This window comes from Sciurus carolinensis, chromosome 7 (genome assembly GCF_902686445.1).
Source record: "Sciurus carolinensis chromosome 7, mSciCar1.2, whole genome shotgun sequence".
NCBI lineage: Eukaryota > Metazoa > Chordata > Mammalia > Rodentia > Sciuridae > Sciurus > Sciurus carolinensis.
The window spans coordinates 16,996,639-17,021,022 of NC_062219.1; the positions used below are offsets into that span (position 1 = coordinate 16,996,639).

The following is a 24,384-nucleotide window of genomic DNA, read 5'->3' on the forward strand; positions in this document are numbered from 1 at the left end:
TACTCAGCACTTGTTATGCCATGGGCTAGAGCCAATATCAACTATCTGACGACCTAGCATAAATAGCCCAAGAAATCACACCTATTTTCAACAATGGGGTAAATTTTCAAAATTTAAAAAATGGAAAGTTATAACACATTATGAAAAAAGTCACATCCACTTTGTTCTGACTCGTTGAAATCTGGTTGCTTTATCAGTTAAAAAGAAGGCTGGGGAAACTGACAAAAAGAATCCAAGCAGTGTAGCTTCTGAACACCTGGCATCCTAAGAGGACTCTAGAGAATGTATTTTTTTTTCCTGATCACAATTAACAATTAAATATTCTGCTAGAGTACAAATTATTTCCTGTCCCACAAACTTTAAAAACAAAGCACAAAATCCACATTAGAATATAAGTTTTTTAATTTTTATAAATAACTTATCTGTTACAAAGATAGTTTACCCAGCTAAATCACAAAACCATCAACTCAAGATATCCAAATTACGTTTTATTAATAAAACAAGTAAAAACTGATTTATCAATCTTCACATAGAACTGCAGATGAAGCTGAAAAACAAGGCCTATTTTTAAAACAAAATGCATCCAATGTAAGGGCTCTGGGTCTATTGTCTAATTACCTAGGATTGTCATATTTCTTTCCATATACATAATGCAAAGCCTGGAAGCTGAGGCTTTGACATTCATAGAGATCACTGTAGTAATCCTGATTATTTAAAACACAGCCACTTGCAAACATTTACAGTGGGTGACAGTCCACAATTACCTCCTATCTTTTACTGTATTTCAGCACTTCCCTTAGCCCCATCCTAAGCACTGATATAGTTTCATAATTCTTTTTAAATGCATACTGTTCTCTTTTTCTTGATTTCATTTAGTTATATACATTCCTGATCATCTGAATACTTATTTTCCTTACAAAAATATATCATCAAAATAAAGAGATGCTTGAGGTTGCTTCAGTGTTCAAGTTTGCTTGTTTTTCATTTTTTCCAGCTTTTCTTCAGTTGTCCTAAATATGAATAGCCTTGTTTTATAAATACACATATTACTGCCACCAAGTCAGGTTTAGAACAGATTGTCCCAACAGTAAAGCATTTAAACTTCTTTCCAAATAAAAGGGCTGTCGGTACTGCTGCTGTTGCTGGTTTTGAAACTGTACTTTCCCAATAAAAATCTCCCGTGAAAGTTCTGTGGGACACCAAGCAGATGAGGCACGCTCTGTGAGTGGGTTAAAATACCTTCAGTTTTAAGCTTCCCGGAAGACAAACACCATGTTGTGTCACCCACTTCTAAAGTCAGCACACAGTGTGACCTACTGACATAATTCTTGTAACACTTTCTGCAATTCACTGTGCAGCATCTGTATGTCTTCACAGAACATCGGCACCCATGAGGGCAAAGTACAGGGTAAGTAGAGGAAAGTTATTTGTGCATAGTTTCATTTCATTAATGCTTTTTTATTTTATGGCATTGCTTCTCTTAGGTAAGGCTTAAAAAGGGACATGATCGTGCTTAATCACTAAAAGGAAAAAAGAAAATTAGTTAACAAAAGGCTATTACACTATACATATAGAAATATAAGAAAATAATAAAGAAGAAATCACTTAAAGCAGACTCGAGAGATCTGTACAGTAGGAAAAGCTTTGGGGTATTTCACTGCATGTTTGTACAGACAATGCATGCTGCTTTCCTTTTCATCTTGACACCCTAGATTCTGGCTTCACAGAGACATTTTCAGGGAAGACAAAGACAAGGCCAAGAGTACCACAGATGTGTGAAGGTCTTCCCCTAGCCACTGGCACTATGCGGCAGCAGTTTTTAAATAGTTAAACCTTGTTCCTTCTCTTCGTGTATGTAGTGTTTCACTGAAAGCTTTAAAAATAAAAAAGCTATTATTCTATTTCTTCCTCCTGTCAAAATTCAGTAGTGACACGAGGGGAAAAAAGTACTGGGAACCTAGGCATGAACATAGTGAGAATCGCTGTAACGGGCTCCTGGTAACACTGTACATGGCCAGGCAGTGGGCAATCCAGTCTTTCAGCAGATTACCTTTCCGGTGATGGATTTCAACTGCCTGTGACATTATACTGAGGTATTATTAGCTCTGTGGGCTGACACAATATTAGCACAACACCATCTTGTCACACCTTCAATTTGACAAAATCCTATGTAGCAGTGAAACGTTGCCCCGATGACAGACTAGTTTCTTGAACTTTAGATGTGGTTTTGGAGAAGACGGAGGGCCTTCTGGCTCAGAAATGCCGCGGCATCTCGCACTGTTCACATCGGATTAAGGCTGGATGGTTCAAAAAAGTACAGGCAGTGCAATTCCACTGAGCCCCCTCATCATCGTCTGCATCTTGAGTCTTTGGTGTTTTGATGGTGGACCTCTGATCTGTAAGAAAGCAAAAAGAATTATTTTATAGGTAGAGATCACCAAGTCTGACAAATTACTGGCAACTCTAAATACGATTTGCACTGCATGGCACAAAGCAGTTTGTTAATCAAAGGAAGCCAAGAGCTGAAAGTGACACAGGAGCTTGACCACTGCCAGCCTCCACTGGGCTGGTGCTTCTCCTTTGGGGAAGAGCAACACTGACAAGACAGAACCACCACCACATCTCCTTAAGGGAGAAAACAGCACTATTTCCCCCAATTTATAGCAGAAGAAAGGATCTCTAATGGCAAACTTTCCACAATGTCACTTCAGATTGTAAAAAGGTACCCCACTGCAAAGCAATACTGAGTGTATTTAAGCCTCATTAAGGTTAGAGTCAATCATTTCCCATTGAAGTCATCTTTGTATTTCTATTTTCAATTAGGAATGAACATTTCCATGAAATGTTCTTTATCTACTGAAAATGTAAACTTTGAATAACATAAATCAAATACAGAGAAATAATTTCTTAAGTCGTATTTAACTATGTATCAAAATTAGACCTTGCTGGGCACAGCCGCGCATGCCTGCAATCCCAGAGGCTGGGAGGCTGAGACGGGAGGACGGCGAGTTCAAAGTCAGCCTCAGTAAAAGTGAGGCGCTAAGCAACTCAGTGAGACCCTGCCTCTAAATAAAATACAAAACAGGGCTGGGGATGTGGCTCAGTGGTTGGGTGCACCCAAGTTCAATACTTGGTACTCCCCCCGCCCACTGCAGAAAAAAGACCTTGAAGTAGCACATCAGTATAAAATTGTCTACCAAATTTCATTTTTTAAAAAAATCACATTTACTATGGTAGAATAGAAACACTACATAGCCTTTTCATTCTGTTGACTGTTTCCTCTTTGGTGCAGAAGCTAATTAGTGTGATGCAATCCCACTTGTCTATTTTTGCTTTTGCTGCCTTATGCAAAAAAAAAATCATTGCTCAGAACAATGTCAAAAGGCTTTTCCCTATGTTTTCTTCTAGTAGTTTTATGTCTTAAGTTTAAATCTTGAATCCATTTTGAGTAGATTTTTGTACATGGTGTAAGGAAAAGTTCCAACTTCATGCTTCTACTGTGGATACTCAGTTTTCCCAGGGTCACTTTTTTAAAGAAAATTTCATTCCCCCATTATGTGTTTTTTGTAACCTTGTCAAAGATAAGCTTGCCAGAGATGCAGGTACTTATGTCTGGGCTCTCTATTCTGTTCCGCTGGTCTGCATGTCTGTTTTTGTCAGTACTGTACTGTTTGGTTATTGTAGGTTTGTAATCTATTTTGAAATAATGGGGTCTTCAGTGGTTCCTTTGGCACCCTGACAGTGAATCTGTGAATTTCTTTGAACAATATTAATTCCTCTATCCTGTACAGGATGTTTTCCATTTACGTGAATAGTTTCCTTCATCAGTGCTTTATAATTTTGGTGTATAAACATTCCACCTCTTTGGTTAAGTTTATTCATATTTATTCTTTTGGTTGCTACTGTGAATGGTATTGTTTTCTTGATTTCTTTTTTGCATATAGTTCATTGCATATAGAAACATAACTGATTTTTATATGTTGATTTTGTATCCTTCACTTTTACTACATTCATTTATTAGTTTTAATAGTTATTTTTTTGTTGTTGAGTCCTTTGGGTTTTATACATATATTGTTGTCCTCTTCTCTTATCCTTGGGAAATATACTGAACAACCAGAAATCATGGATCACACTGAATCCTATACATACCATGTTTATTCCTATGCATACATACCTATGATAAATTTAAATTTATAAATTAGGCATCATGAGAGATTAACAATAACTAATGATAGAATAATTTTAACAACATACTGCAACAAGTTATTTAAAACTTATTGCTTTTGAGACCATGGTTGACCTTGAGATAAATGTATATTTTTTTGGTACTGGGTAGACAGTTCTATATAGTCTATGCTTCCCTTTTGAATTGATCCTTTATCATTTACATATAAAAATTATATGTATAATGACTGTGTTTAGAGACAAATATAGACTTAAAAATCTATTTTATCTGATACAACCACTCATGATTTCTTTTGGTTACCATTTACATGAAATATCTTTTCCCATCCCTTTACTTTCAGCCTATGTATGTCTTCAAATATAACAAGTCTCTTGTAGATAACATGTTGGATCCTGTTTTTAAAAATTCATTTATTCTATGCCTTTGGGTTGGTGAGTTTAATCCATCTACATTTATGGCAATAATTGCTAAGTGAAGATTTATTACCATTTTGTTGTTCCTAGTATGTTCGGCAGCTTTTTGCTCCTTTTTTCCTCTTTTGCTGTTGTCCTTTTATGATTTTTTAAACAGTGATTTACTTTCTTTTCTCTTTATCTTTGTTGTATCTATATAGGGTTTCTTCTTTGTTGTTAGCTTGAGACTTGCATGAAATATCTTTTAGTTATATACCCTTCTACTTTAAGTTGATAACAAAGTAACTTCAATTGCATACAAAAATACTATATTTTCAGCACCCCCATCATGCCATTTTGTGTTCTTATAGTCAAAGTTTACTTTGTTAAAATATTGTATATTCATTAATAAAATTTTAATATTTTAACTTTCATATTAGGGTTAAATTAAATTATACACCATGATTGTAGTGTTCTAGTAACCTGTATATTATGTATGTCTATATATTTACCTTCAGTAGTGTGGTTTATGCACTTGATTCCATTTGACATGTCTTAATTTGGTATGCATATATTCTTTGAATATCAATGATATAAAATAACAATACTTAACACTTTCTGTAAACCATTCACCTGGAATTCAGGATATTTTGATTACTTAAGAGTTACACAGAACTAAAACAAGACTATGAAAAAATAAACTTCCCTAAAGTGTCATTATTTATCTAAATTGAAAGAATACAAATTTTTGCCCTGGATGATTTATTTTAAAACCAAGACTTGCTATTTTGGAATACAGAGTAATCCCTAAGGTATTCCCTAAGGATTACACAGTAATCCCTAAGGTATTTTTCTTTACAAAAAAAAAAAAAAAATTTTTTTTTGTTTTTTTAGTTGTTGACGAACCTTTATTTACATGCGGTGCTGAGAATTGGACTCACTGCCTCACACTTGCCAGGCAAGCACTCTATCACTGAGCCACAACCTCACTTCACATGTTTTACTCTTTTTTTTTAATATACTTTTTAAATTGTTGATGGGCCTTTATTTCTATTTATTTATATGCAGTGCTGAGAATTGAACCCAGTGCCTGACATAGGTGAGGCGAGTGCTCTACCACTGAGCTACAACCCTAGCCCCCACATGTATTACTCTTAAGAAGCTAAATACATTACACCTTTGCATCCTCCGCAGCCCCCAGCATGTAAATGAAAATAAACAAACATCTTCCTAATGAATTCATCCAAGAATGCCAAAGTTTGAAGTATTTCTAGAGTGGAAGGTTATTAAAAATAAAAAATTTCTAAGATCTTGCTTTTCAAAATTAACAGTTTCACACTTAATGGATACACTAACCTTTGGGTTTTGGTGGCACAGGACCTACAAATCCAATATTGTCATAAAAGTTATGAATAGCGCTGGGATTAAAATGTGGTCCTGAAATATATAAAAAGTAAATATATCAATGTTTATAGTTCAAAAATACTTATTTTATTTTTTAAAGCAAGCATTTCTTTCTAAAAATGCTACAGTATAAACCAAAGAAATGCTTTTCATTATTTTCACCTCTAATCTCTATTATATGTAAGATTTCAAAAACATATTTCAAAATATAGATATAACATAGCATTCATATACAGAGGTAAGTGGTAAATTGGGGAAGAAGTCAAACTAAAGCTGGTAAGAAAGAATTAGAAGCAGATCCCTGTTCTATGTGACAAGTTAAAATAACTTAAAATTGCACAATTTAAAAAGTAACTTTAAATTTCAAACATGGACTTAAACAACTACATAGCCTGGCCCCATGTAAGTATAAAAACCTTGTGCTAATGTGATGTAATGGTTCATTTTAAAAAACTACATGAACAAGGTCAAGGATTGTAGTTTCTAGAGTAGCCATTTCTTTTTTTTCTCCAAAGTTTAAACTGTGGCATTTTTCTATGAATGTTTCAAGATACACAGCTTACCAACATTCTTTTAAAAATTTTAGTAAAATCAATCATCTTTCAGTTTAATGGATGTTGGAACACACTCAAAAGATGGAAGATTTCTTTTTTATTAATTTCTTTTCTTTCCCTGTCTTATTTAATATTTCTATTATTTCCCCAATTTCGGGATTAGCTTTAAGGGATAAAATTTTGTTTTAGTTTTCTATGGAAATGAATTAAGTTGTAAACATCTGTTACTACAACAAGAAATTATTGTTTGCTATTAACAGTTCAAGTATTAAAAAAAACTATCACTGACTTAAGAATGTATAACCTTACTTTCATCTTCTCTATTTTTATCAATCAAGACAGTGCCATTGAAACGGGAATGCATAATTCTTGAAAGGTAAAAGGACCAAAAAACCCAAAAAACAATTATATGGATACATCTGCTAATAAACATTATTGCAACAGATTCTACACACACAAAAGCAATACATCTGACAAAAGTGGATCTGAGGTAAAGTATATCAAGTTATCCTGAACCAAGTATATACTTATTTTGGGGGGAGGGGCAAAGAGGAAATAAAAATCCAATGGTTCTTTAGCATTTTCATCTGGCTTCAAACTGAGGTAGTAAAATATAACTGATGAGTCTGTTCTCAGCCACAGGAAAAGAGTTGGCATATTAATTCAATGAATTTCAGCTGAGTACGCACTGAACTTTACCTCGGGCTTGAAAAAGATCAATTTCTTTGGTTAAGCAGTCAATGTCAATCTGGAGTTGTCTATTACAACTTCTCAACTGCTGCATTTCTTCGAGCTGAAAAATAATTCCATGTCAGAAAGATTTGCATTGAATTCTCATGTTATTAGTTAAGAAAGAGTGGAGTTTGTCAAGGGAAGGTAAGGACAGAAAAACAAGTACGAATTAAGAACATTTGTAGAAAACTAGATCAAGTCCTTTTAACACTATGATGTACAGTCTATTCTCATGTTCAAGCACAGAGGTCACGACAGTTACATAAGACTTACCGAAGGTATTTGGGATATGGAATTTGATCTTTTCAGGCGCCTTCGAGTTAGATTATTTTCCATTTCATTGACCTCAGATTTTAGTTTATCCAGCTTTTTCTTTTGAATCTCAAGTTCTCTTTGAAGTCGTTCCATTCTGGCCTTCTGGTGTACCAATAGAGCTGCAATACATATTAGTAAACATGAGGACCTGCCTACTTCAGTCAGTTAACCTTTAAGCAGACTTGGGGAAAGAAAACAAGTGAATATTTCTGTGCCAAACAGGAACTGTCAAGAATCCCAAAGCTACATTAAAAAAATAATTTTTTTTTTGAGTTTAAACATTTAAAATTCCAAAAATTTTAGCTTGAAAATTGTTTTAATTATTTAAACAAATGTCACTTTACTTAAAAAATTTTTAGGATTTGGATTAAATCCACTTTATGGCTGAAGACAGTATTTTTAGCCTATTACTTTTCTAAAGATTCTAGTCTAGTTGACCTACTCATTGTTATCTAATTCACATCAGACCCTTGGAAAGGATAAGTCCTTTTACACCACAGTGACATGTTTGGTTTTTGCATGACATATTCTAATATTGAAATTTTATATATATTTTAGAAGGGAGTGTGGGAATAGGTTGAATACATTTTGGTGTAGGCAACAAAGCAGGTACTGATTACAAGACACCTGAATGTTAACATTAAATTATTCAAATTGCAAAGTAAAAACAGTATCATTTAAAGAAATCACTTTTTCTTATACTCAGATCATATTTTGTGAAAATATTACACACACACAGAGTTTGTAGTACTTGGGTATTTGAACCCAGGGCTTCACACATGCTAGATAAGCCCTCTACCACTAAACTACATCCTCGGTTCCCAAGATTTTTAAAAGAAACAATATAAGCAATTAATTTTGAACCATGAACTCCCTGGGAAACTTTTAAGCTAGGAAAATAGGGGTGTGTCTTTTTGATTCATCCCCGGACAACATGATCCTCACCCTTCCATCCTTTAGGATACTGGGCTGGAAATAAAGGTACCTGACCTACTTTTATAATGAGATAAGTTTGGGATGATTCTATCTTGAGCAAATAGGCAAATGTGGGGAAAAAAAAAAAAACGCTTAAATCTCTAGAAATAAAAGTCATTTGAAATGAAAAAGTCAAAAAGATTAAATAGAAGATTAGATAGTCAAAGACACAGCTGGTAACCTGTAAGACAGAACTAAGAATTTTACCCAGAATCCACATATAGTACTACAAAACATGAAGGAGTTGTTAAAGGGTCTCATATACAGTCACTCACTATGTAACAAACAACATTTGGGCCAATGATAGTCTGCATATACAAAGGCAGACCCAAAACATTATAATGGAACTCTCAAATTCCTACTGCCTAATATTTTCAACTGTGTCTTTTCTATGTGTAGATAGATTTAGGTATACAGTTATCTACCACTGTTTTATAATTACCTATAGTTTTCAGTACAGGTTTGCAGCTTAGGAGTTACAGGTTATATCTCACAGTTCAGGTATGTAGGAGGTAACAGCACTGAGGTTTGTCTAAGCACATTCTACCATGTTTGCCAATGAGAAAATCAGATAATGACACATTTTCAGAATGTATCACTGTCAATGATCCATGACTATATATCAAAAAAGAATACCAGAAGACAATCAAGAAGATGTGAAGCAATACTAGGTGAAAATGTTCCAAAACAGAAAAGTAACGAATTCCAAAAAATAATGAAATAATTTGTCCACCTAAATTATCATAATACAGATGACTAAGACACTTTCAGAGTTTGGGAGTTTCATCAATGATAGATACCTGTTGAAATAACTACGAAAGATGCTTTTATTTTTTGTGGTGCTAGCGATTGAACCCAGGGCCTTGTGCATGCAAAGCAAGCACTCTACCAACTGAGCAATATCCCCGGCCTGAAAGATGCTTTTTGATAAGAAGGAAATAAAATACAAAAGGATGAAGTAAGATGAATAAATCTAACGAAGAGCTTTGACTAGAAAATAAAGGAAACAAACTATGGTGGATGTGGGGAATGACTAAGATGTTCTAAGGGAAAGTGAAACTAAAACATGAGAGAAGAATAACAAGAAATTAGAAGTATGAAAAATTAGAGATGTAGGTCTTGAACATGTTCAGAGGAGTATCCTCAAATGTTGCTAAGACAAACACACGTTAGTTTTTAAATTAAATATACAGCTTCTATATTAAAATGTGCTAAATAGAAAGTATAGTTTCTAAACTGCACTGATTAGAATGTTCCGTTTCTAAATTCAATGACAGAACAAAGAAACAGAGAAAATGTGATTAAGTCTAGAGAGCAAGAAAGGAGGTTTAAAGGAAAAAAACAGAAAACAAAACCAAAAAGCTGACAAAAGCAGTTCCAATTTTATTAGTAATCACAATAAAAGCAGCCTACTTAAATGCATTAGTTGCATCACAAGAGATCAGCAGATCATATTTTAAAAATTCAGGTATAAGCTACTCATAAGAAAAACATTCCAAATATAGTTCACTCATCCATTCTTTTTAATAAACTGACATCCCATTATGTGTTAGATGCCATTGTTGATAATTTGGGAAATGAATGAACACAAAAGGCAAAAGTCCCTGCCTTGGTGGAGCGAATACCACAATGGCAGGAGAGCCTAGCAGGAGGGCAAGAACAAGACTGCACAGTGGCCAGTGAAAGACACGGGCCAAATCTGGCCTGTTTTGTGAAGAAAGTTTTGTTGGAATACAGCCTTGCTCATTTGTTTACTTAATGGTTATGGCTGTTTTCATGTTCTAACAGCAGACTTGAGTTGCTCTGACAGAAACTATGTGGCCTGCAAGATCCTAAATGATTTACTATTTGACCTTGTACCTCACTGCCCTGTTGACCTTATTAAAAAGATTCTGAGTAAAATGAGGACCCATCACTGCACAGAAAGGTATATAGTAGAAGGAATAAAGTAAGCACCTTGCACTTCAAGCACTACTCTCAGAGGCACAAAGCGAGAAGAGCCAACTGTTGGAGTTTGAGGACTGTGGTGCACTGAAGGCAAGGACAAAAGCCAAAGCCAGTAGCCTTCCTCATGAAACTGACTCCACTCCTCACACCAATAACCTGAGAGAAAAAGAAGTGCCCCCATGGGTGCTACTATGATTTACTTTAGTCTCTTCTGTTTCTTTCCACACAACATTTGACATTTGACAAAAAATTACAAGATACACCTAAGAGCAAGAGAAAAGCCCAACTCATTGTTCAGAAATAACGCAACCAACAGAACCATTCTCAAGATGAGCCAGATGCTGGAACTCCTGATAGGTTAAAGGGTTGAACTTAAAAAGTGGACAATGTGCAGACAAAGAAGCATAATTTGAGAAGGCAGAAATTACAAATGAGTTGAATGCTAGAAATAAAAAAAAAAAACAAAAAAAACAAAATAGTATCAGAGATAAGAATTCCTTTAACAGGTTTATCAGCACATGACACACAGAACTCGTGAACGTGAAGACAGAAATCACCCATACTGAACACAAAGAAAAAAAGTGGAAGAGAACAAAGAATTCAGGAGTTGCAGGAACATCAAAAGCATATGTGCAACTGGCAAGAAAGAAAAGAAAAACAAGACAGAAAACATATTTGAGGAGATAATGGCCCAAAACTTCCCCAAATTAATGAAAGACAATGAATTACAGATCCAAGAGACCCAGAGATACCCAAATAGTATTAGAACTAAAGAAAATACTTATGACACATGATAGCCAAACTGCTTAAAAACAAAGACGGAGAAAAAAAATCTTGAAGGCAGCTAGTGATTATTTTATTTCTATTTTTTTGTGGTGCTGGGAATTGAACCCAGGAGCTCATGCATATTAGGCAAGTGCTCTCCACTGAGCTATATCCTCAGTCCTTTTAAAAAAAATTTATTTTTGACAGGGTCTTGCCAAATTGCTAAGGCTGTCTTGAACTTGAGTTCCTCCTGCCTCAGTCTCCTAAGTAGCTGGATATGCTTAATATAGATAAACCAGGCAAAAATAAAACTGAAACAAAGCTGGTCTACTCATTTCAGAAATACCTCTTTCAGAAAATAAAATTGAGTTCAGGACAAAATGTGTTATGAGACTAAGAGGTTCTTAATGCTAGAAGGGAAAAGATGCTAATACACAATTCTCATTCTATATGGAAAATCAAAAAAGATTATTTTTAAATAATGCATCATAAAGCATAAATTCCAGGATTCTTTTAGTCACATCTCCTCTAGTAATTCCCAATCTGGTATTTTAATGCTTCTATCAAAATAGGAAGTAAATCACAGGGTTGAGCTATAGGGAAGGCCAATACTAGCTTTTAACATAGGGTAAAAATCTAATTTAAAGATCTAAAATTGAAGGAGCCTGTTATGATTTGGATCTGGAATGTCCTGCAAAGGCTCATATGTTGAAGGCTAGGTCCCTAATGCAATAGTGTTCGGATGTGGGGCTTTTAGGAGTCAAAACCTCATCAAAGTATCGATTCATCATGGCTGACTGGACTATGGGAAGTGGTAGAAAGAGCAGAAGGTGAGACTTAGTTGAAGGGTATGGGTCCTTGGGTGTGTGTGTGTGACCTTGGGGACTATATTTTGTCCCCAGCTCTTTTCCCTCTCTTGCTCTGTTTCCTGATCACATGAACTGAGCAGCTTAACTTTGCTCTGCCATTCCTGCCATAATGTTCTGCCTTACCAAAAGCCAGCAATGGAGCCAACGACCATGGACTGAAACCTCTGAAATTGTGAGCCCAAATAAATTTTTCTTTCTGCAACTTGATTTTTCTCAGGTATTTTGTCTCATCAATGGAAAACTGACTAATACAGAGCCACAGTTGCTAAAGGTATAGTTGTGAGGAAGATGGTTTTGAAATTAAAGAGCAAATTCTTCAGAACATTTCTGAAATAGGTAAAATGCTACATCTTTGATAATTCACAAAGATGGAAGTTTTTGCAATGACTGAAGACTTGGCCATGATAAGACTGAGGTTCTAAAGTAAAATATTGCAAATCTAGTGTCTTAAAATTATTTAAGAGGTACTGCTTTCCAGTTTTAACAAAATTTTATTTATAATGACTATATTACTTATAAATGACATAGTGGGTAGACTACTTAGGATCTCTTCAATATATCTTTTAGTTATAAATAAGCTAAATCTGCTATGAACAGTATAAAAGGGCAATTTCTTAGCCAATCTTTATGCCTCTAATTACTTTTCACTTACAGTTTGGGAATTTTAGATAGGAATCTGAGGAAGATAAACTACAGAGAAAAAAGGAGGTTAACATGAATTTCTAAAATCATGAAAATTCAGGTAAAGCTAAATTTTCTTCTCTTGCTGTGATTTCTGCAATTTTAAACTCTGCTGTGCAAAATATTACCCAATACTTGTACATTATGAAACAGTGTTTTCAGTGTTATCCTGAAGAAGGGTAATTGTAGTAAAGACACATCTGCTCTAATCAGCCTCCACCAAATGATCAAGGAAAAATGCAATTACACTTCCAGGGTGCAAAAGAAGAGGATGTTCAGGAGCTTTTGAATAGTGGGCTACAGTTGCTGAGGGAGCCTAGAAATTTTCAACACTGTTATGGAAAGTGACTGTGAATACAGACTTGAGAAAATTACTTCTTATGGCTTCCTGTTTTTTGATTTGGCCCATTAAGAGACTGTTTTAAATGAAATAATTCCAATCACATATTCTGATGAACCAGGCTCATGAACATCTAGTAATATACACTTACACATGAGAATTTGTTCAGACTTCTGTGAAGGAAAATTTTCTCCATCCCTGTCTTTTATTTACAGATTAATAGTGACTTAAAAAGTTAAGTTATAAAGATGGAATTATATTAGCCATGACTTTAGATGGTTGACCGCACGTTGTACTTCAAGAATTTGTTTCCTGAAAGTCCATGAAAATGACGGAGGAATAAAACTGGTATAATCCAACAATAAAGAACAGGAAGAAGGCAATTAATCGACAACAGATTTCAACAAGTTTCTAAAACACTAAAAGCAGATGAAATGACATAGACTAATGAAGGGGAGCAGAGAAACCTACAGTCTCGTGGACAATGGGGTGCTACGAAGAAGCAGTGAGCAAACCTGCCCTGCAGAAACTCACCTGTTCAGCACAAAGCAGTCTGTCAAGTGCCAAGCCTCACTTTCATATACAGGGCTCTCAGCCAGCCCTCCCGACACTTTGCTCTTAATTAAATATGAACCATCTGCCAGGCATCAGCACACATTTGAGTAATGTCTGACACATGAAAGAACTGAATGAACAGTGAGAAAAACTAAACGCAGATTAAGTGGAGATAACTGAGAGAGATGAGAACTTAAATTCTAATTACTATCATTAAGAGATTAGAGATAATATCATACCCATAAAACAACTATCTGCTATGAAAAAGAATCAGAGGGGGTGGGGGGGCAAGAATGGAGGAAGGAGGGACTGTATAGAGGGAAAAGAGAGGTGGGAGGGGTGGGGGGGAAGGAAAAAAATAACGGAATGAATCAAACATCAAAAAAAAAAAAAGAATCAGAGAACTAGCTCTCAGAAATTAAAAACATCACTGCTGAAATGAAAATTTCATAAATGGGCTGGAACAAATATTAAGCAAATCTCCTAAAATGTAAAGTAGAAAAAAAGGTGCAATATACTGAGGATATGAGGGTGAGAAATAGTCAGTCAGTCCAGGAAGTTAAACTGCTGAAGAAGCAAGGTTCTATACAGAGAAAGTGTGGAAACTAATGAGGACCAGAAAAGAATTTTCCAGGGTTGAAGGGATGTGCTAGCTTTTGAACAGGAGGGGTCTGTGGAATGTGGGATGCGATGAATTAAAAAAAGAGAGAGACCTAAGCTTAAACATAACATTGCAGAATTTCAGACTACGAGGACAAAAGGAAGATCTTAAGTATTTCCAGAAAGAAAAGAAATAGGTTACAAAGGCACAAGAATCACATTGACATAGGACTTTCTCAGTGATATGGGACTGTGTCAGTGGCACATTCTGTGGAAAAATAATTTTCATCCAAGAATTCTACAAGATAGAAATATGAGGGCATATAATACAAAGTACCTGCCTCTGTTGTGAACATTTACAAGCATGACTATTAGACATTTAATTTCAGTTAAGTTCCTGCTTTATAAGCATCCTATAGATCAAAACATTATATAATTGCTGTGGTCAGAATGTTGGCATTCTTCCCAAATTCACATAATAATAAGCACAATCCCCCTGATGGTGCTATTATGAAGTGTGGGGGGCGGGGGTTGGGGAAGTGATTAAGTCAAGAGGGATACACTCTCATGAATGGGGTTAGGGTCCTCACCCAAGAGCATCTTCCCTTCCCCTCCCACCATGTGAGGACACACAGAAGGCATCTATGAATAAAGGAACCTCACTGGACACTGTGTCTGCTGGTGCCTTGATCTTGAACTTCCTAGTCTCCACGACCTTAATAAATTTCTGCTGTTCATAAATTATCTAGTCTAATACATTTTGTTATAGTATCTAGGATAGACTAAGGTAGAAATTATGAACAAAATGTCAATGCTATCTACTGTGAATATATATTACATAAGTAAAAATAAAGATGACACAAGCTAGGAAGAGATGAAGAAAAAGGGAAGGGGTGCTAGTAGTCTGTGTTATCAGCAAAAGCTTTCTGTATCATAGCAAGAAGTGGGCAGAAAAAAGTTTAAACAGTATTGATATATTTTAAAAGCTATACTGAAGCACTCTTTGTATCTATATATAATAATATTTTATAATACATATGATGTAATTACATATAAATAATATACCTTATATATTGAATATACATTAGTATGTATATAAAAATAGTATACCCTAAAATACATTAAGTTTTCACTATTCTGGAATTCATAATTTGAACAGTAATGAAGCTTAAGTTATTTTTGCACTACTCATTCAAAAGGCATTAATTAATATCATGAATGAAGTGTGAAGGACAGAAACAGAGATAAAGTTAAGGAAACAAACTATTTCGTAGTTTTTTTTTTTTTTTTTTTCCCTCCCTCTCATTTTCCCCGCAGGGGATTTGAACCTCGGTCCTTCGGCACGCTAGGTGAGCACTCTCCTAAAGGAGCCATTTGTTCAGCTCCCAAGGAAACAAACTATTTCAATCTTTACATGTTATTACCTTGAAAGCTATAGGCACTAACTACCTATTAAAAATAAAATAGTGACAATAACCTGCTGGTTTTTTTTTTCTTAGGTGGAGTCTATGTTGCTCAGGTTGGCATCAAGTCTCTTGTGTAGCTGGGATTACAGGCATATACCACTGCACCTGGCTTAATATTTTGACTTTTAATGGGCAGTAAATAGAAATATTGTTGAAACAAAATCTTGATTGATATTTAAAGCTTCCTTAATGTTTAGCTTAATATTTTCCCCTTGGTTTCATAATAATTTTACCTGCCAGTAAAATATGGCAAGACTTTTAGGTTGATGATGTATTATCAGTGGTTTCTTTATATGCTAGTGCTACCAAGGAAATAAGTGGTGTATTTAATATCAATGATATATTTATTTCTTTAGTTTTCTAAACTATCTTATCTTCCTAAATAGATGAAAAGGAGGAATTATAGGTAGAGAAAAAATATTTAGTACCTTTTAAATCTTTTCATCAGTTAATGGATAAAAGTAATTTAAGTATGCAACTCCCTCTTGTGGTTGATAACTGAATTTTCCTGAATTTAAGTACCAGGGCTCTTAAACCATTCATTGAGGCATTACAGATGTTTTATACAGAAAGTTTAGTCATGACCCAACTTTTGTCAGCTTCTAATGAACAACAGATACAAATTTACTCATTTCATTTAAAACTAGAGAAAAAAACACTGGAAGCTCCAGACGATGTTAACTTTTGTAATTTTAGGCACTTTATAGTACAAATAATGCCCAATTTCTCCAGAAGCTTATAAACAAACACTCAAGAAAACAGAATAATCTTATTTAAGAAATACTTATGCTACCATAAAGTGTACCAGGAACTGATGGATACAAAGATTTCAGTCTTATTTAAAAGGAAATTTTGCCATTGAAAAACACAATCAGTACTTATTTCCAGTACTTTTGAATTTCTGTCATGATTTTATATGCCTAACTCAGGTATATGCCTCAGACATGCCTAAGTTGTTATACTTAAGGAAGTACAATGTTAGCCTCTAAAATACAAATTTTTCTACACTATAATTTTGTTGACAGCAGGGATCATTTGTTTCATAAACTACAGAATTACTAGTCATTTATCTGGTGACTGAATCACAAAAGATTCAAAGATGGTCAATTACTCCTTAAAGTAAAGCTAACAGATTTGCATCTATTTTGCCATTTTTAAGAGCAAGCTGAAATGAGGTCTTGCAACAGTGTTAACTGGGCATATAATTTGGGGAAGAGATGCATGGACTATGTACAAAACTATGAGAAATGATGTTTAATCTCTACTTTAAAGACATTTAAATTACTTATACATTAGTAAGAGACGAGTGTTGGTCCTTTTAACAGAACTGGTGTGGCTTCTTGCTCAATAATAATTTGTTGGCATTTATTTGTATATAATTAAAACTTTGCATACAATCTTATAGAATTAAGATAAGATATACTGTCTAAAGCTTCTTTAGAAATTCCGAACACTTATAACTTAGATTTATATTTTAGAAGGGAATAATGGTAGCTACTTTTCAAGTCTGTGATGGGATGCTATAGACCAGCTGAATGCAGTTCCAAGAAGCATCATTATAACTAAAATGAAAGTAAAGTACAAGGTTTCTATTGTTCTTTTTCTCAAAATTGAAGAATAGGAAGAGATTTTCTAAATAAGACACAAAAGACCAATAAGTGTGACTATGCAAAAGTAAAAAAACTTATAAAACAAAAAATTTTACTGACCAAAATTAAAAGTAATTACAAATTAGGGAAAATGGACAGAGCATCCTACAAAAAAAGGCGAGCTCACAAAATAAGTACAACTGCTGTAAGAGAGAACACATGAAAAGATGTTCAACCTCATATTTAAAGATGCAAATTAAAAAACGCTTTTACCTAGTTGACAAAGATGTATTTTTTTCAATCATTTGTTTATGTGATAGATGAAGAAAGGAACAGAGGAAAGAACACTCTTATAAATGTTGCCAAAAAAGTTCCCCATTTACAAATATGGGAATATAAACTGGCACAGAGACTCAAATTGAAACTGGCAACATTTACTGTGGCAGTTACTGGCATCCTTCACCAAATATTTCTGGTTATTCTTCTCCCAGGTACATCCCAGAATTACACTTCACACTGCCTCTGGATTGGGTGTGGCTATGGGCCTTGTTTTACCCAAAGAATAACATGTTGAGACAGAAGCCTAAGGAGGCACTGCTGATCTGCTAGATTTCCTTTTTAATGGAAGCACAGAGACAGAGCTTCCCTTAATCTGGATCCCTAGGTGAGAATAATGCAGAACAGAGCTCATTACCTAATCTATAATGGACAAGAAGTGTGAGCTAGAAATACGTCTAAGGTGATTTTAGGATACAATTTGTTAAAACACTATAACCAAGCCTAAATGATACATCTTTCAAAAAAAAAAAAAAAAAATGTACATATGCTTAGACATAGCAGTTTAATTTCCAGTAAACTTGTTCTGCTGACATACTTGGACATGGGCACAAATGTATGTATACATGAGGATTTTTACTATAGAACTATTCATAAAAGCTAGATTAATAACTACCTTAAGACCATCAAGAAAAAACTGTTTAGATATCATGGTATAATACTATTACAGTCAGTTTTTAAAAAATATTTTTTAGTTGTCAATGCAAAACACTATTTCATTAGTATAAAGCAGGAGTAAATACACACAGACACTTGATAAACAATTTCAATTTCTAGAAGAATTCATGATGAACTGATTCTGAACAGCCACGGCTTATCTCTGGTAGGATCTTTTCATCATATAGCCTTTAGTTTTGTTTGCATTTAAAACATATCAAATAAACAGAGAAATATTTTAAAGTAATTCCTACCAGAACCTCAATTTTATAAAATTTGTAACTCCTAAAATTTATATGTAATTATAAAAGATTAAAAATAGCCAAATCCATCTTGAAAAAGAATGAAACAGAAGAAATCACAACCAATTTTCAAAATTTGCTACAAAGCAACAGTAATTAAGAGTGTAGTACCAGAATGAGGAACATACAGATCAATGGAAAAGACCAAGAGTACGGAAATGAACCCATGTGCTTATTGCACAGTCAAATTGATTTCCTTCAGGGGTGCCAAAATCACTCAATGAGGAAAGAAAAACCTTCTCAACAAATAGTTGGGTGCTTAACTCATGCCTTTATACAGAAATTCACTCAAAATAGATGAAAGAAGAAAAACATAAAAGCTAACGTAATTCTTAGGAGAGAACACAGATTAAGACACAAGAAGCATGACCAACAAAAGTACACAAATGGGACTTCAGCAAAATACAACAACTTCTGGGTTTAAAGGGCATCATTAAGAGTGTGAAAAGACAACTCAGAATGGGAGAAAATAATCGCAAATCATGGGAGGGGTTTACTTCTAGGATAAACAACTAATACAACTCAATAATAAAACCCCCAATCACCCAAATAAAAAGAGGCAAAGGATATGAATGGGCATTTCTTCAAAGAAAAAAATTTCAACAGCCACTAAGCACAAGAAATGATACTCAAGACCACTAGTCATTAGGGAAAAGCAAATCAGAACCACGATGAAATACCCTACAGGCACTAGGAAGACAAGAATCACAAAGTCAGATAACAGAGGTGTTGGTGAGGATGTGGAGAGACCAGAACTGCTAATGGGAATGCAAAATGGGGCAGACACTGTGGAAAACAGCCTGGCCATTCCAGCAGTTAATATAAGATTATCACATGACCCAGCAATTCCACTCCTAGGTATGCAGAAGAGAAATACATAAACACAAAAATTGTACACAAATGTTTATAGCAGAATTATTTGTAACAGCCAAAAGGTAGAAAAATACCAAAATGTCTATCAACTGATGAATAAATAAAATACAGTACGTGTATCTTACATGACCATGAACAGGAAAGAAGTATTAATACTTGCTACAAAATGGATGACCTTAAGTGAAAACAGTTAGTCACAAAAGAACGCATAGTATATGAATCCCCTTATATGACAATACATAAAGCTATAGAGACAGGAAGTAGTTTTGTGGTGGCCTAGGACTGAGAGTGGTGAGAGCTTATAGGGTATGGGGCTTCTTTTTTTATTTACTATTGGCTGTGATGATGATGTACTTATCAGTGAATGTACTAAAAGCCAATGACTTGCACTCTGCATGAGTGCACTGTACAGTATGTTAACTGTATCTCAAAAAAGCTCAAAATGACTAAAGAAAAAGAATGAAAGATTTGTACATGCTGAAATGCAAAGATCTTAGGTTACATTAAACAAAAATGTGCATTGTTTATCCTCATACATAAAAGCATGTCTATGTTAGACATAATGTAGAGATGTATATTCAGCTGTCTCTTGTTTATCTCTTGGGGATTGGCTCCATGACTCTCATCCTGAAGGATAACCCAAATCCAAGGATGCTTAAGTAACTTATATAAAATGGTATAGTGTTTGCATAAGACATACACATATCCTCTCATAAATCATCTCTTGATGGTTTGTCATACTTAATACAATTCTATAAAATTGTTATGTTGTACTGTTTAGGGAATAGTGAAAAGAAAAAAGATCTGTACATGTACAGTACAATTACCAGAGGGCTAATTAATTTTCAACCTGTAGTTGGTCAAATTCATGAATGTGAAACCTACAGAGATGAACTCATATAATTTGACATTTATGTAGTATACCCATATGTACACGGTAGTTCATACTAAAAAGTGCACATGTGTACACTGGTTGGTATATATGGCACAGGAGTGAATATAAAGGAGGATTAAGAAGTGCTAATGGAGATTACCTCTGATAGTTAAACAGTGGGAGACTTGGGGGAGAGGCACAAATCAAGGGTTAAAGAAGACACACTTTTATTTTATCTTTTTGCTCTGGTTAGAATTTCTTTTACCATGTGAACATGTTACTTTCCTAATGCCTTTTAAATATATTGGTTTAATATATCAAGAAATTACCTGCTAGTAGGCAGAGTTCTCCAAAAATGGAATGTACTACCTGAGGAGGCAGCTTGTTTCTTTCAGGTATTCAAGTACAGAATGGATTTACCCTTAATAGCAATTCTGAAGAATTGAATGTTAAACTGGTAAGTGGACTAGATAACCTTTGGTATAGAACTGTGTATGACCCTTAAAGTCTCTTCCAACTGTGAGATTCAACCAACTAAAAAAGGTAGTCAGTTTTAAGACTGGGAAGAACTGGCAAATAGTAAGGCTAACTTTGGGAAAAAAAATTCATAAGCAGTTTGATCTCAACCCATCTTAACTACTGAGTTAATTATTTAATAATGTGATTTTAATGTCAGCACAGAGCAATGCTCTACCAAAAGGCATTTTGAAGAAAGAGAAGAATAAAGGTAAAGTGAAAATTTAGAAGTCTGAACTAATTTAAATTATATTTTCCTTTGAGAAGAATATCTTGCTCAATGAATATGTGTCACCTTTAGCATTATACTGTCTCCTAAATAGAAGAATATTGTGGTTTAGAGGGAAGTACTGGTGAAAAATAATAAGGAAGTTCAGTCAAGACTACTGCTTAACAGTTTATAACTGGAAAAAAAGTGTTAACGTATCATTAAAAATGTTTATGATTTTATATATGCTATATTATTTTCCAAACAGTTTGCCAGCTAAGTGAAAACTAGAGATGGATTTCTGAAGAAATATGGGAATGAGAAATGATGTTCAGCAGTCATGTCAGTCTGCTAAGAGTTCCTGGCATTTTAACAAAATGTAGAAAGTAGGCCTTTTCCCCATTATGACAGCTGGTTTGAAAAAGTAATGTATTTTGTCCTCGTGTTTATACATGCTGCCAGTGGTACAAAAGGCATACTACTATGAGGGGAGGGCTCTGGAAAGTCTCACAATACAGTGGATAATAAAGTACTTTTTCGCCATTTTTCAGAAGTTAGGTAGAAAGGAAACTGGCAGCCCAGCCAGGGAGCCTGCCTGTGTCCTGGCTGGCCAAATTTGGCGACAAGCCCAGAGAAAGAATAGGCAAAGATGAAAAAAAGGAAAAGGGAATTTTACATAGTTTGATGGAACTGGGAAGCAATTAGACTACTTCTCTAGAGGTCTACAGAACTGACAATTCATAGAAACAAAAGCCAGGTGATACACATATGCAGATTTAGTTAGGGTGTGCTCAGCCAGAGAATAAGTCAGTCTTAATTTCCCTGGCATCTGTCCTCAGTATGAGGAAATACAGGATGCAGGAAAGCAGTTTTTAGGAAGTTGCTTTTAATTTCAAAGGGGGTCTGTTAGTCTGGTGATCAGAATCAAGGGAGGGGGTTTAGCTATCTGGTGACATGACTACTAATAGGAAAACTTTCATTTCTGTATTTGCTATACAGAAGGAAAGGTAACAGGAGAGTCTTCATATCTAAACATTTTAAACTTAAAATTTCCTCCCATATTAATTTTTTTCTACCCAGCACTCATTTTTGTCTGGGATTTCTACAATAATTTAATGACTCAAGTTTAATTTACTTCTTTTTGGGGTGGTTTTGGTAGTGTTACACTTAGTGTCAAGTGGTGAGAAAAGCGTCATTAATTTTTTCTTTTGATCACCTCTAGCAGAGAGCAAATCAAATAATGTATCTGTTTAAAACTCATTTTTGAACATTTTTATTATAGTATTTTTAGATTTCAAATGTTAGACCAAAAAAAAAAAAAAATCTTGATTACCAACTTTGTATGCTTCCTCCTCAATTTGGGAAAAATATTTTCCTATGATTTCAGGACCTGGCTCAGTTTATTTCTTTAACAGTTTGTTCCAGGATCTTTGGAGAGATAGCTTTTATGCAGGAGGTAGAACTGTTTCTTTTATGTATACCACTCGAATTAAGTGTTTGGAAAAAATCCTTCCTCAAAGATTATTACTCAAGTCACCCCATTTAGTACCATAGAGAATGCTGTGTAAACTTTTGCATCACACATATGTGGGGTAAAAGCATAAGAGATGCATACTTGTTTTCCCAGAAATGGGCAATCCTTTGATTTGCCCTGAACCAAATTAATAAAATACTAGATCAAGATTCTCCTAGTGAATGATATACAAACTTGGGTCCATAGTAAACAGAAAGCTTCTAGCAGAAGAAAGGTCGCAGAACAGCACCACCCTAACACGGGGAGCACCCATTCCACAGCACACAGCTATTAAATCCAATGCATAAGTAGGAATATTTAAAGAATTACGTGGTCAAGGTTGTTACAGTTGTCTGAAGGCTGTTGGTTAAAAGAAGCAATATGAATGATGGATTCTGGGGAAATCTGTTTTAGTAGGCTTTCTGTTCTCAAACCAGACTCTGCCCTTATATGAGATTTTTTAAAAAAAATTTTAGGTGTTTTCACAAAGTGCGCTCTACATCTGTCAAGGGTATTACTCTATTGTTTTGGGTTATTTTAAATTATATCCATTTATTGTGATTTATTTCCCTACATTTGTTTGGTTTTGTTCTTACTGAATGATACTTTAAATTCTCAAATTTAGGCAGATGTGGTCCCCACAGTGGTGTGCCATGGACTAATTGAAGCACAAGACACACCTGAAGTATCTTTTCCGAGGGTTTATCTTGAAAACTTCAAAAGAAAGACAATAGTGTAGTGATTTGAGTGTGGTCTGTGTCATCAACTTCCTGGTTAGAATATTGACTCTATCACTTGTCCTTTAGCAAGTTACTTAATCTATCTGTTCCTAAGTGTTTTAATCTGAAAAGAGAAATAATACTAGTATCTACTTTGTAGCTGGCTAGAAATAAATAAATAGGACAGTGATGAAAACATAGTAAGCTTTCAGCAAGTATTAATTATTATATATCTTAATATTACATTATTTATCCCCCTCTTTGAAAAAATATAAGTAGGGAAAGAGAGATAGGAAATGCTGGGTGATGGTTAAGTTTAGGTAGGGAGATGTCCATTAAAAAGGTGATTTTGAGTAAAGATCTGAAGCACAGGAGGGGGTTAACTCTGAGTTTCTGAGAAAAAAAATATAATATATATATCAAGCACAGAAGTCCTAGGGTATAGCTTCCACGTTTAAGGAAGAGTAAGAAGGCCAGCAGGGCTGACACACAGCAAGCAAGGCGGTGAGTGAAAGGAGAAGAGCTGGCAGGCAGGAGCAGCAGAGCAAGGCTTCCCAGGTTTTGCTCTGGACCAGACTGCCATCATGTGCAGAGGAGTGACATATTTTTTGAAGAGCATATCCCTGGTTGCTGAGTTGAAAGAAGACCACAAGCCCCAAGGCAAGGTGAGAGCCAAGGAGGCTCCTACAATAATCTCTGTCTGGGATGATGCTGGCTCAGTCCACAGTCATGGTAAGACAGAATTCTTGAATACTTTGAAGGTTAGTGTTGACAGGATTTGCTGTCAAAATAGATGCAAAATGTGAAAGGAATCAAGGATGTTTTACAAGGTTTCTGTTCAGATCACTACAAAAATTAAATTGCCAGTAACCAAAATGGGACTGGGCAAAGGCAGAGCAGGGTGGGGGAAGGTCAGAAGCTGTTTTAAGACACAGAAATGCCTAGTCAATGTTCCAGTGAGGATATGAAATAAGTAGTTAAATAAACTGGCTTGGAACTCAGTGAAGAAATCTAGA

The 24,384-nt window shown here is 34.8% G+C and overlaps 1 protein-coding gene across 4 annotated transcripts in view; it reads right to left on the reverse strand.

The window, feature by feature from the left end:
* Positions 1-384: 384 nt before the first annotated feature.
* Positions 385-24,384, reverse strand: part of Tab2 (TGF-beta activated kinase 1 (MAP3K7) binding protein 2) — a 73,519-nt gene continuing 49,519 nt past the window's right edge. For 2 of the 4 annotated variants that reach the window (XM_047558507.1, XM_047558506.1), the window contains 4 exons: positions 7,542-7,702; positions 7,236-7,329; positions 5,935-6,015; positions 385-2,396 (listed from right to left, as the gene is read on the reverse strand). In XM_047558507.1, the coding sequence (XP_047414463.1) occupies positions 2,254-2,396; positions 5,935-6,015; positions 7,236-7,329; positions 7,542-7,702 (479 nt within the window). In that variant the 3' untranslated portion in view covers positions 385-2,253. The remainder of the gene's footprint in view (positions 2,397-5,934; positions 6,016-7,235; positions 7,330-7,541; positions 7,703-24,384) is intronic. The other 2 variants (XM_047558508.1, XM_047558509.1) reach the window with 2 other exon arrangements.